We start from the raw sequence: 13,996 nt of genomic DNA on the forward strand, positions 1-13,996 counted from the left end.
TACAGTACTCAGATCAGTGTAGATGAGGCCTTTAACATGTATTTAATGCTTGTCCTTCATCTGAATACTTAGAATGAACTGGTTACCTTGAGACCATGTGGTCCTTGGAGTCCTCTTTGTCCCTGAAGAAAAAGATCATATAAATCATTATCATCATCCTGTAAATCCATTGTGTTTAAACAAGAGACACACAGTAGCACTGGTGTAAAGTACTTAAGAAAAATACTTTGAAGCACTACTTAAGTACTCTTCGGGGGCATCTGTACTTAACTATTTATATTTTTGACAACTTTTACTTCACTATATTCCTAAAAAAAATTGATTGACTTTTTACTTAATATACACTGCTCAAAAAAATAAAGGGAACACTTAAACAACACAATGTAACTCTAAGTCAATCACACTTCTGTGAAATCAAACTGTCCACTTAGGAACCAGCAATGATTGACAATAAATTTCACATGCTGTTGTGCAAATGGAATAGACAAAAGGTGGAAATTATAGGCAATTAGCAAGACACCCCCAATAAAGGAGTGATTCTGCAGGTGGTGACCACAGACCACTTCTCAGTTCCTATGCTTCCTGGCTGATGTTTTGGTCACATTGGCCTGCAGGAGGTCATTTTGCAGGGCTCTGGCAGTGCTCCCCCTTGCACAAAAACGGAGGTAGCGGTCCTGCTGCTGGGTTGTTGCCCTCCTACGGCCTCCTCCACGTCTCCTGATGTACTGGCCTGTCTCCTGGTAGCGCCTCCATGCTCTGGACACTACACTGACAGACACAGCAAACCTTCTTGCCACAGCTCGCATTGATGTGCCATCCTGGATGAGCTGCACTACCTGAGCCACTTGTGTGGGTTGTAGACTCCGTCTCATGCTACCACTAGAGTGAAAGCACCGCCAGCATTCAAAAGTGACCAAAACGGGGCCTCCCGGGTGGCGCAGTGGTCTAGGGCACTGCATCGCAGTGCTAACTGCGCCACCAGAGTCTCTGGGTTCGTGCCCAGGCTCTGTCACAGCCGGCCGCGACCGGGAGGTCTGTGGGGCGACGCACAATTGGCATAGCGTCGTCCGGGGTAGGGAGGGTTTGGCCGGTAGGGATATCCTTGTCTCATCGCGCTCCAGCGACTCCTGTGGCGGGCCGGGCGCAGTGCGCGCCAACCAAGGGGGCCAGGTACACGGTGTTTCCTCCGACACATGGTGCGGCTGGCTTCCGGGTTGGAGGCGCGCTGTGTTAAGAAGCAGTACGGCTGGTTGGGTTGTGCTTCGGAGGACGCATGGCTTTCGATCTTCGTCTCTCCCGAGCCCGTGCGGGAGTTGTAGCGATGAGACAAGGTAGTAATTACTAGCGATTGGATACCACGAAAATTGGGGAGAAAATGGGATAAAAAAATAAAAAATATATAAAAAAAAGTGACCAAAACATCAGCCAGGAAGCATAGGAACTGAGAAGTGGTCTGTGGTCACCACCTGCAGAATCACTCCTTTATTGGGGATGTCTTGCTAATTGCCTATAATTTCCACCTTTTGTCTATTCCATTTGCACAACAGCATGTGAAATTTATTGTCAATCAGTGTTGCTTCCTAAGTGGACAGTTTGATTTCACAGAAGTGTGATTGACTTGGAGTTACATTGTGTTGTTTAAGTGTTCCCTTTATTTTTTTGAGCAGTGTATTTTCCATGTCATCCAAAAGTACAGGTTACATTTTGAATGCTTAGCAGGACAGGACAATGTTCCAACTCACCACTTATCAAGATCTGGCAGAATAATTCAACACAAATGTTTTGTTAATTATGTTTTAATGTTGGAGTGTGACCCTGGCTATTTGTACATTTAAAAAACACATACATTGTGCTGTCTGGTTAGCTTAACATAAGGAATTTGAAATTATTTATACTTGTACTTTTACTTTTGATACTTAAGTATGTTTAAAACCAAATACTTCTAGATTTTTACTCGAGTAGTATTTTACTGGGTGACTTTCACTCTAATAAGGTATCTTTACTTTTACTCAAAAATGGAAATGGGGTCCATTTTCCACCACTGCACAATAGTAACCAATAGTTGGCCCAACTCAGTCAGGTGACTCACTTTTGAAAAGCTATTACACTGTTTCTGAATGGCATTCATTCTAAACCATGTAGCTATTGTTGAAGTCTAGGCATTCATTCTAAACCATGTAGCTATTGTTGAAGTCTTGTTTCTGAATGGCATTCATTCTAAACCATGTAGCTATTGTTGAAGTCTAGGCATTCATTCTAAACCATGTAGCTATTGTTGAAGTCTAGGCATTCATTCTAAACCATGTAGCTATTGTTGAAGTCTAGGCATTCATTCTAAACCATGTAGCTATTGTTGAAGTCTTGTTTCTGAATGGCATTCATTCTAAACCATGTAGCTATTGTTGAAATCTAGGCATTCATTCTAAACCATGTAGCTATTGTTGAAGTCTAGGCATTCATTCTAAACCATGTAGCTATTGTTGAAATCTTGTTTCTGAATGGCATTCATTCTAAACCATGTAGCTATTGTTGAAGTCTAAGCATTCATTCTAAACCATGTAGCTATTGTTGAAGTCTAGGCATTCATTCTAAACCATGTAGCTATTGTTGAAGTCTTGTTTCTGAATGGCATTCATTCTAAACCATGTAGCTATTGTTGAAGTTTAAGCATTCATTCTAAACCATGTAGCTATTGTTGAAGTCTAGGCATTCATTCTAAACCATGTAGCTATTGTTGAAGTCTAGGCATTCATTCTAAACCATGTAGCTATTGTTGAAATCTTGTTTCTGAATGGCATTCATTCTAAACCATGTAGCTATTGTTGAAGTCTACGCATTCATTCTAAACCATGTAGCTATTGTTGAAATCTTGTTTCTGAATGGCATTCATTATAAACCATGTAGCTATTGTTGAAGTTTAAGCATTCATTCTAAACCATGTAGCTATTGTTGAAGTCTAGGCATTCATTCTAAACCATGTAGCTATTGTTGAAGTCTTGTTTCTGAATAGCATTCATTCTAAACCATGTAGCTATTGTTGAAGTTTAGGCATTCATTCTAAACCATGTAGCTATTGTTGAAGTCTAGGCATTCATTCTAAACCATGTAGCTATTGTTGAAGTCTAGGCATTCATTCTAAACCATGTAGCTATTGTTGAAGTCTAGGCATTCATTCTAAACCATGTAGCTATTGTTGAAGTCTTGTTTCTGAATGGCATTCATTCTAAACCATGTAGCTATTGTTGAAGTCTAAGCATTCATTCTAAACCATGTAGCTATTGTTGAAGTCTTGGCATTCACTCTAAACCATGTAGCTATTATTGAAGTCTTGTTTCTGAATGGCATTCATTCTAAACCATGTAGCTATTGTTGAAGTCTTGTTTCTGAATGGCATTCATTCTAAACCATGTAGCTATTGTTGAAGTCTAGGCATTCATTCTAAACCATGTAGCTATTGTTGAAGTCTTGTTTTGAACTTGTACGATAAAGATTGACCTCCTTTGAACGTTGTATCCTTTTTTTCATATTTGATTATTCAATTATTTGCCAACAGCTCTTTCAGATATGCTTTTGTATGTATCCCATATGGCAGCCTATTCCCTACATAGTGCACACAAAACCATAGTGCCCTCAAAGCTCATCACTAAGCTAAGGACCCTGGCACTAAACAACTCCCTCGGCAACTGGATCCTGGACTTCCTGACGGGCCACCCCCAGGTGGTAAGTGTAGGCAACAACACATCTGTCACGCTGGGCCCCTCAGGGGTGTGTACTTAGTCTCCTCCTGTACTCCCTGTTCACCCATGACTGCTTGGCCAAGCACGACTCCAACACCTACCATTGGTAGGCCTGATCACCAACAACGATGAGACAACTTATAGGGAGGAGACCTGGCAGTGTGATGCCAGGACGACAACCTCTCCCTCAATGTGAGCAAGACAAAAGAGCTGGTCGTGGACTACAGGAAAAGGAGGGCCGAATAGACCCCCACTAACATCAACGGGGTTGTAGTGGAGCGGGTCGAGAGTTCAATGGTGTGAACATCACCAACAAACTATCGTGGTCCAAACACACCAAGACAGTTGTGAAGAGGACACGACAACACCCCCCCCCCCAGGAGACTGAAAATATTTAGCATGGGTCCCCAAGACGCTCAAAATGTTCTACAACTTCACCATCGAGAGCATCCTAACCGGTTGCATCACCGCCTGGTATGGCAACTGCTCAGCATCTGACCGTAAGGTGCTACAGAGGGTAGTGTGTACGGCCCAGTACATCACTGGGGCCAAGCTTCCTGCCATCCAGCACCTATATACTAGGCAGTGTCAGAGGAAGGCCCCAAAAAGACTCCAGTCACCCAAGTCATAGACTGTTCTCTCTGCTACCACACGGCAAGCGGTACCGGAGCCCCAAGTCTAGGACCAAAAGGCTCCTTAACAGTTTCTACCCCCAAGCCATAAGACTGCAGAGCAATTAATCTAATGGCCACCCAGACTATACACCTTGCCCCCACTGTATTTAGCCTCGTTATTGTTATGTCATTTTCTTTCGTTTTTTTAGTAAATATTTTCTTAACTCTATTTCTTGAACTGCATTGTTGGTTAAGGGCTTGATAGTAACATTTCACGGTAAGGCCTGTTGTATTCGACGCATGAGACAAATACAATTAGATTTGATTTGACACAGAGACAAACATCAATATCCTGTCTAGGATCAGCGTGGCGCTAGCGGCACACCCCCCCCCCCCCCCACTGAAAAACCAGTGCCGCGAAATTCAAAAAAAATATTTTTTTTAAATATTTAACTTTCACACATTAAAGTCCAATACAGCTAATGAAAGACACAGATCTTATGAATCCAGTCAACATTTCCGATTTTTAAAATGTTTTACAGGGAAGACACAATATGTAAAGATGTACATCTATTACCTAAAAACACATTAGCATAATCCACCATCTTTTATTTGTCCACCAACACCAGTAGCCATCACCAATTCGGCTAAACTAAGATATTTATAGCCCCTAACCAACAAAAAAACTCATTAGATGACAGTCTGATAACATATTTATGGTATGGGATAGGTTTTGTTAGAAAAAAGTGCATATTTCAGGTATATGGCATAGTTTACAATTGCACCCACCATCACAAATGGACTAGAATAATTACAATGAGCAACGTGTTTACCTAACTACTAATCATCAAACATTTCGTAAAAATACACAGCATACACGAATCGAAAGACACAGATCCTGTGAATACAGACAATATTTCAGATTTTCTAAGTGTCTTACAGCGAAAACACAATAAATCGTTATATTAGCTTAGCACATAGCAATTAGCAGCCCAGCATTGATTCTAGCCAAAGTGAGCGATAAAAGTCAACATCGCCAAAAGATATTAATTTTTTCACTAACCTTCTCAGAATTCTTCCGATGACACTCCTGTAACATCACATTACAACATGCATATACAGTTTGATCGAAAATGTTTATATTTAGCCACCAAAATCATGGTTAGACAATGTGAAATGTAGACAAGCTGGTAAAGAAAACGTCCTTGCGCCACTTAGACAGTGATCTACTCTTATACATAAATACTCATAAACGTGACTAAAAAATATAGGGTGGACAGGGATTGATAGACAATTTAATTCTTAATACAATTGCGTTATTACATTTTTTAATTTATCCTTACTTTTCAATACAGTTTGCGCCAAGCGAAGCTACGTCAAAAAACATGGCGTCCTAAGCCACTAAAATGTTTCGACAGAAACACGATTTATCATAATAAAAATGTCCTACCTTGAGCTGTTCTTCCATCAGTATCTTGGGCAAAGGATCCTTTCTTGGGAGAAATCGTCTTTTGGTGGAAAGCTGTCCTCTTGCCATGTGGAAATGTCAACTGAGTTCGGGATGAACTGAAAAGCATGCCCAACTTTTCACATCGTTGCAAAAATAAATGTCCCAAAATCGCACTAAACGGATATAAATTGCTATAAAACGCTTTAAATTAACTACCTTATGATGTTTTTAACTCCTATAACGAGTGAAAAGATGACCGGAGAAATATAACAGGCTAAACTAACGCTTGGAACAGGAGAGGGTCGGTGTCTTCCACGCGCGTTACGCAGCAAGAAAAGACTTGCTAGCTAAAGGTTTTTTTCATTTGTAGGGCCTGTGAACGAGCAATCGAGCCCGTTGGAATCGTCATCACGTAAAGGCATCCAGGGGAAGACGTAAGAAGTGTCCGTATAGTCATAGCAACGACAGTGCCCTTTTAAATGACTTCAGAAAAGTGGCCAACATTTCTCAAATCTGACTCCATGTCAGGGAAATTGCTGTAGAATGGGCTCTGTTCCACTTAGAGACAAAATTTCAACTCCTATAGAAACTATAGACTGTTTTCTATCCAATAATAATAATAATATGCATATTGTACGATCAAGGATTTTGTGGGAAGCCGTTTAAAAAATTAGCCACATTAGCATAAATAGTCTAAACAGCGCCCCCATCCCCAACAGGTTTAAATTAGTCTTCATCTGATCTGGATCAATAATCTGGATCCATACTCCAGCGTATCAGAGTAGGAGTGCTGATCTAGGATCAGTTTAGCTGATGAATAATGAAATAGATTTAATGGACAGGGGGGAGCTAATTATATACAAATCCTATGAACACTGTGAGCAGGTTGGTACATATCCTATCCTTACTGGATCACCCGTTTCTCCTTTCTGGCACGCCTCTCCTGATTCAGCCTCCTAAAATAAAATACAAATAAGGTCATTATTACATTTTAGTCATTTAGCAGAAGCTCTTATCCAGAGCGACTTACAAATTGGAAAGTTCATACATTTTCATCCTGGTCCCCCCGTGGGGAATGAACCCACAACCCTGGCGTTGCAAGCGCCATGCTCTACCAACTGAGCCACACGGGACCATGTAGCTATTATGAAATGCGGAACATTTTACATAAAATAACTTTCATCAAGGTAACACAAAATATTGAGTTACCAGTCAGAGCACTACTGCCATTATGACTGAATAGAACAGAAGTTAAAGGTAACTACGTAGGATGTTTAAACTTACAGAGCCAGACAGATGTCTCAGTCCATGAGCTGTCATCACCTGGATGGAAAGGACAGACAAGATAGAAGATAGAAAATCAGTCTTCTTCAGTGTCACTTATTCGGTAGGTAAGACGTACCACCTAACCTCCCTTATTGAATGCACTCGGCTCGGCACTCGGCTCGGCACTCGGCTCGGCACTCGGCTCGGCACTCGGCTCGGCACTCGGCACTTGGCACTTGGCTCGGCACTCGGCTCGCCACTCGGCTCTGATCAGAACTGCAGTTGGGGTTGTCAAAGTCAAACTGAAGAAGCCTTTTAAGAGAGAAAAGGAGCGAAGGGGTGTTTTCTGTCTGTCACTAGACCCTCTTCCACTAGACTAGCACCTCAGCCTGTTCGTCCCAAATGGCACCCTATTCTCTATTAAAGTGGGGTAAATAGTACCATAGGGCTCTGGTCAAAAGTAGTGCACTATGTAGGGAATAGGTTGCCATTTGGGATGTATTTTGAGAGTCAGTCCTGGAATCGACCAATCATTGTTGTGGGGATACAAAGCCCACCTGTAGAGCAGTCCTCCAGCGAGGGTATGGATCGTTAAAGGTCAAGGTTGTATCCCAAACGGCTTCCTATTCCCTTTATAGTGCCCATTGGGCTCTGGTCAAAAGTAGTGCACTATATAGGGAATAGGTTGCCATCTGGGACGCATTCCCACAGTGATTGAAAGTCAACTTTTCAAGCTGTAAAATTATGTCCTGAGCTTTCCCATGATATTGTACCACAATTGAAGCCTAGAAACCTGCAATTATGTGTACATATGTTTTGAGTTGGCTTCAAGTTCAACATCTGACATGCTGACCATACCGCTTGCTTCCCGTGCGCTAGTGTAGCAAAAATACATTTACACATACATGTTATTCAATCATTGCACCCACACTGTTCACGCGCACCAACGAGCATTTGCGTTGCCAGGCGCTAAAATAGAAGTTGCTTCTATTTGTGGCACAGAACACGCTGCAAGTCCTGCCTCTCCCATCTCCTCATTGGTTTACAGAAGCAGAGACCCATGTGCCATCTCCTCATTGGTTATACCCACATGGGTGATTGAAAGACGAACTGAGGTCGGTCGTCGTCATGGTAATACTATTAGATGCCAATCGCCATATAAAGTGCAAAAAATAAAAAGCCTGGAAGGAGGAGCGATGACTAGAAACGATTCGGTTGACTGTTTTATGTGTGGATTAATTGTCGGACTAGAGGGCCTTGTGCATTTCAGGTAAAATAACAACTCAACGTTTATATCCCAGGACAAATTAGCTAGCAACAGCAAGCTAGCTAAATAGGACAAATTAGCTAGCAACTGCAAGCTAGCTAGCTAAATTGCCATAAATGTTTAATGCTTTTTGACCTGTCCCCAAAATAATATAATTGGTTCAGAGTTTGTTTTGATATTTTAACCTGCGTGTCGTGATCGCGTTTGGTGTGGGGGGACAAAATCAATTTGTGCACGATATAGCGCACGATGGCGGTTTGGGTACAGTGTTAGTTTGCCTCCAAAAGCTAACATTTTTTTTATTTTTTCTATTGAACAAGTATGTTAATTTATTCCAACCCTGTTCCTTGTCTTCCTGTTCTTCTGTGTCTGGCTGGTCAAGCCGGGTTATTTTAGTGGTAATACATTTTGGTTTGGCTTTCATTTCAACATCTCAAACTGGCATAAATATCTATTTACAAGTTTGTCAATTTGTTCTAATCTTTTAGCCTTCTGCTCTTGTTCATAGCCTAGCTTATTATTCTGTGTCTGTCTGGTCAAGGACTACGTGTGGTCTATCTGTGGGTCATGGAGGGCCATGCAGTAAAACCATGTCCTGATCTTTCCTGTGATGTTGTACAACAAGTTCAGTGTGGAAATCAGCCTTTTAGTGCTTCAAGTTCCAAATATCAGTCTGCCTCCTAAAGCTTGTCAATTTGTTCTAATCTTGTCTCTTATATCTGTAGCCCTCAGTCAGAGTCTGGTCAAGGGCCATGTGTGGGCTGCCTGTGGGTCATGGAGGGTCACGCATGCCTGGTGGTTCCTCCTCTGCACTAATGAACAGGAAGGAAGGTAATGGTCTGAACCCTGGTTTCTGCAGAGTCATGGAATTAAACGCTTTACGGCAGAAATGATCCCACTGCGTCTCAAATGGCACCCTATTCCCCATTATAGCGCACTACCATTGACCATAGCCCTATGGTACCCTATTCCCTATATAGCACACTACTATTGACCATAGCCCTATGGTACCCTATTCCCTATATAGCACACTACTATTGACCAGAGCCCTATGGTACCCTATTCCCTATATAGCGCACTACTATTGACCTGGTGCCATTTGCGATTCACCCATTATCTGTTACTAGGAAGTGGACATATAAACGCTCATTTAACTGTATTTGTTTTATGTAACCTTCATTTAATTGTATTTGTTTCATGTAACCTTCATTTAATTGTATTTGTTTTATGTAACCTTCATTTAACTGTATTTGTTTTATGTAACCTTCATTTAACTGTATTTGTTTTATGTAACCTTCATTTAATTGTATTTGTTTTATGAAACCTTCATTTAATTGTATTTGTTTTATGTAACCTTCATTTAATTGTATTTGTTTTATGTAACCTTCATTTAATTGTATTTGTTTTATGTAACCTTCATTTAACTGTATTTGTTTTATGTAATCTTAATTTAATTGTATTTGTTTTATGAAACCTTCATTTAACTTGGCAAGTCAGTTAAGACCAAACGCTGGGCCACTTGTGCACCGCCCTATGGGACTCCCGATCACGGCCGGTTGTGATACAGCCTGGAATCGAACCAGGGTCTTCAGTGACACCTTGCGCACTGAGATGCAGTGCTTTGCGTCACTCGGTAGCCCCCTATTTAAGTGAGATTTAAGCTAAATATTCAAACAGACCATTTATGAATTAATAAATTACTTTTCTGAATGTCTGAATTCTAAATGAACGTACTCCGAAGCCACTAATGTAGACCAGAGAGGATTGGATAGATGGATGGAAGCAATATGGTGACATTTCCCACCTAGCCAATCAGAAATTAAGCTATTAATTTAGCTATTACAATAAAGAGTATAGCTACTTATCCAATCCTCTCAGATCTAGTGTGTCTATCAGGAGTGGTGGCTAGGGGGGGATTTGGCATTCGACAATTGGCATAGTTGATTTGGCATTCAGAAACCGTTTGGGAGCCACATGATTAATTGATTGACTGAATGTATTTGATAATTATAAATAGAAGGCTGCCCCAGCCGGAGACATCATCACATGATAACATACTGGACTTTGGGTGTTTCAACCAAACCTCAGAAGACTGTAGGCCTAAAATAGCAACATCATTTACATTTTTAAATCATTTTGCTCCCTTATCGCTTCAATCTTAAAAATCAATTTCAAAATGTAATCCAGTCCAGTTAATTGAGTCCGATTAAGTGGTCCTCATAGAACTTCTTACACAAATAATTGCAAGGAAAGAAAAGACTTTATAGCCATTAAGGGGAACTCATTACCTGCCACTGTTAAATTGTAAATGAAACGTTTAAGAACAAGTGGACCTGACTCCAGTTGAGATAAGGGATTCATATCAAATGGCACTCTATTGCCTATTTAGTGCACCTCTTTGTACCAGGATCCATAGGGAACCATTTGGGACACAATCGGTGAAAGAAATCGGTAGTCGGAGCATGCATGTTACAAAAGTCGTCACTATGTAGGGAATGGGGTGCGATTTGGGAGGCAGACAGAGTGATATAAAGTAGTAGTAGGAGAAGGAGCTCATTAGTGTAGAGGGAATATTTGTTCAGCGTGCGGTGATGTGACGTTGGCTCGGTGCCACTTCGATCAGCGGCTAAATAAGAAACCAGGAGTTGAATTATGAAGAAGGACAGATCTCAGAGGAGTCTGGGAATAGTATGTTGTTCCCACTATTATTGCCTGTCTGGATCGTCTACCAAAGGTATACCTGTCCATTGTGGTCACATACTAGCCTTTATATATACCGTGTTGACATGCACCAGTAAAGGTATGGCCCATTACAATGACATAGTCAGGTAATGTAGGTGTAGATTCAGGATTGTGTTTGAGAGATCAGAGGAGACCGAGCATGGATTGCAGTTACTCTCAGTTCTGAAAAACATGGAGCCCAAACCTTGTCAATGTCGAGCAGCAATAGTGTACTGGACCAGTCCAGGCTAGTCTTGTTCACACCCCTCAGGTGCTCCTCTCTCCAATAACTCAAAAACGAACTACAGTCTCTTAGATAATATTAGTTTATGTCTCAGTTATAAACAGTCACATGAAATATTAACGCCATAACAATGTACTCCTCACCGGTCCTGGTGGTCCTCTTAGGCCCTCTTCCCCCTGATAAGAGAATACACAGAGAACACAGAGATGTGAAACTGTACAGACATGCTTAAACACCTCAGGATGATATTGATCTATTCTTTAGGAAGAATCTAGAAGCCTTGGTTTAGAGCGGATAGTGAAATCTCCCCCACCACCGAAGCTGTTGTAACATCTGCTCCTACCTCCTCTCTCAGTGATTCAGTCATCACCAACAGTAGCATTCATTCAAACACTATTTACATGACTACTTAATGACAACCGGTTTCAGTTGATTGGGTTAGGGGGGTTGGTACACTGATATACTGTAGTGGGTTAAACAAGGATGCCTCAGGGATGAAAGAACAGAAGGTGAGTCACATTGTGTGTGTGTGTGTGTGTGTGTGTGTGTGTGTGACAATTAACAATGATGAAATATCGTTATAAGAGAGTTAATTTGCAGCCAGATTTAGACTTAAATGAATGCAGGAAAGATAACTAGATCAGGGGGAATCAGTCTGGAGCTCACGCACGCACGCACACGCACACACACACACACACACACACACACACACACACACACACACACACACACACACACACACACACACACACACACACACACACACACACACACACACACACACACACACACACCATGTGATGTGACTCACCTTTTGTCCTTTCATCCCAGAGGCCCCGTCTCCACCTGGCTGACCCTGAGGGAGTAGGCCAAAGGTGAAAGGTTAGAGTTCACGGTTAATGACAGCCACTTTAAAAGTCACCACAATAATGTGTTGGAAGGGTGTGTTACATACCGGATCTCCTTGATCTCCTTTGTCTCCTGGGACGCCAGAGTCACCCTTTACCCCCTGGATGAGAACAGATAGTGAGAGTGAGAGTGAGAGAAAGAGAGAGAGAGAGAGAGAGAGGAGAGAGAGAGTGAGTGAGTGAGAGAGAGGAGAGATAGAGATAGAGGATGTATGTGAACAAGACAAGTACAACATGATTGACAGTAGAGAGACGAGACGAGAGTGTTGTGTGTGTGACTGTGTATGTGTGTCTGCGTGTAAATGTCCTAAGGATCGTACAATACATGCTTATAACCAGCAACACATGTTGTCTGTATCATTGTAGCTGCTGCGTCTATGGGTCTACTGAGAGAATGAAGCTCTGTTGCACTGCAGCAGTTTTCCACACTGAGCCAACCAGTTCCTGATCTAATCATTCTCCTCTCCACCAATAGATGGCACTTGATGACAACAGATCAAGTCTTCAGCTCTCGTCTTTTATACAGCAGTCTTTTCTCTCTCCAATGTGTGGATAAGGACTGTACAGTCTGCCAATACCACCCAGTGAGTGTGAGTGGACTCAGGCTTATTCACAAGGCACAGAAATGATGGGTGGGCGTCTGCTCTCTTCAGAGGTCCTTTATATCTGTAAAATAGGGACCTTGTAGCAGTAAGGACAGGAAATCAGCAGAAGGCAAGGGAAGTTAAAGTGCTCAACTCCACTGTGTCTGCCTCCCAGATGGGCAAAGAACCTTGGCGTGACCCTGGACAACAACCTGTCCTTCTCTGAAAACATCAACGCAGTGACTCGCTCCTGCAGGTTTATGCTCTACAACATCCATAGAGTATGACCTCACACAGGAAGGTCCTGAATTAGTCACTTGTCCTAATTCAGACACTTGTCCTAATTCAGAAACTTGTCCTAATTCAGATACTTGTCCTAATTCAGACACTTGTCCTAATTCACACACTTGTCCTAATTCAGACACTTGTCCTAATTCAGACACTTGTCCTAATTCAGGGACTTGTCCTAATTCTGAAACTTGTCCTAATTCAGACACCTGTCCTAATTCAGACACTTGTCCTGATTCAGATACCTGTCCTAATTCATACACTTGTCCTAATTCAGACACTTGTCCTAATTCAGATACTTGTCCTAATTCAGGCACTTGTCCTAATTGAGGCATCGCCCATCTAGACTACTGCTACTCTCTGTTGGCTGAGCTCCATAAAACCCCTGCAACTTATACAAAAACTTGAAGCATGGTTCATTATTGTTTTATTCTATATATTTGAGTACGAACATTGTTTAATTAGCTCACCTGCTACAACAAAATATATGGGCATCTTCTCAAGACAGCCTGGGGTAGCTCCCCCAAACCCACACCTCGTTGAGAGAGATAACAGCCTGCCACACACATAGAATTAAGTACATCCCAAATGGCACCCTGTTTCCTATGGGCCCGGGTGAAAAGAAGTGCACTATATAGGGGATAGGGTCCCATTTGGGATGCAGATTTTCTGTCCCCAAAACGAGCAGCTACATTTGGACTGGGGCTGTGTGAAATGTAACTGTCTAAAGATTCCCAGACTCCCTTTTCACTTTCAACAACACTTCACCTGTTTCTTCACCCCTCTTCCCTCCCCCAGCATAGAGTCTTCTGGACCAATCAGGGCAACTTTGAACCTTTTGATGGTTAGCCTGTGTGTGTGTGTGTGTGTGTGTGTGTGTGTGTGTGTGTGTGTGTGTGTGTGTGTGTGTGTGTGTG

At 41.9% G+C, this 13,996-nt stretch overlaps 1 protein-coding gene across 1 annotated transcript in view; it reads right to left on the reverse strand.

Annotated features, from left to right (window-relative positions):
* The window catches only part of LOC129845879 (collagen alpha-1(XIX) chain-like), a 107,992-nt gene extending 95,411 nt beyond the window's left edge, over positions 1 to 12,581 (reverse strand). Inside the window, exons 1-6 of the mRNA XM_055913804.1 lie at positions 12,255 to 12,581; positions 12,111 to 12,155; positions 11,443 to 11,475; positions 7,086 to 7,124; positions 6,710 to 6,757; positions 87 to 122 (exon numbers count right to left, since the gene is read on the reverse strand). Coding sequence (XP_055769779.1) covers positions 87 to 122; positions 6,710 to 6,757; positions 7,086 to 7,124; positions 11,443 to 11,475; positions 12,111 to 12,155; positions 12,255 to 12,443 — 390 coding nt within the window. The 5' untranslated portion in view covers positions 12,444 to 12,581. The remainder of the gene's footprint in view (positions 1 to 86; positions 123 to 6,709; positions 6,758 to 7,085; positions 7,125 to 11,442; positions 11,476 to 12,110; positions 12,156 to 12,254) is intronic.
* Positions 12,582 to 13,996: the final 1,415 nt, after the last annotated feature.

This window comes from Salvelinus fontinalis, unplaced genomic scaffold (genome assembly GCF_029448725.1).
Source record: "Salvelinus fontinalis isolate EN_2023a unplaced genomic scaffold, ASM2944872v1 scaffold_0395, whole genome shotgun sequence".
In the NCBI taxonomy this organism is placed as follows: Eukaryota; Metazoa; Chordata; class Actinopteri; order Salmoniformes; family Salmonidae; genus Salvelinus; species Salvelinus fontinalis.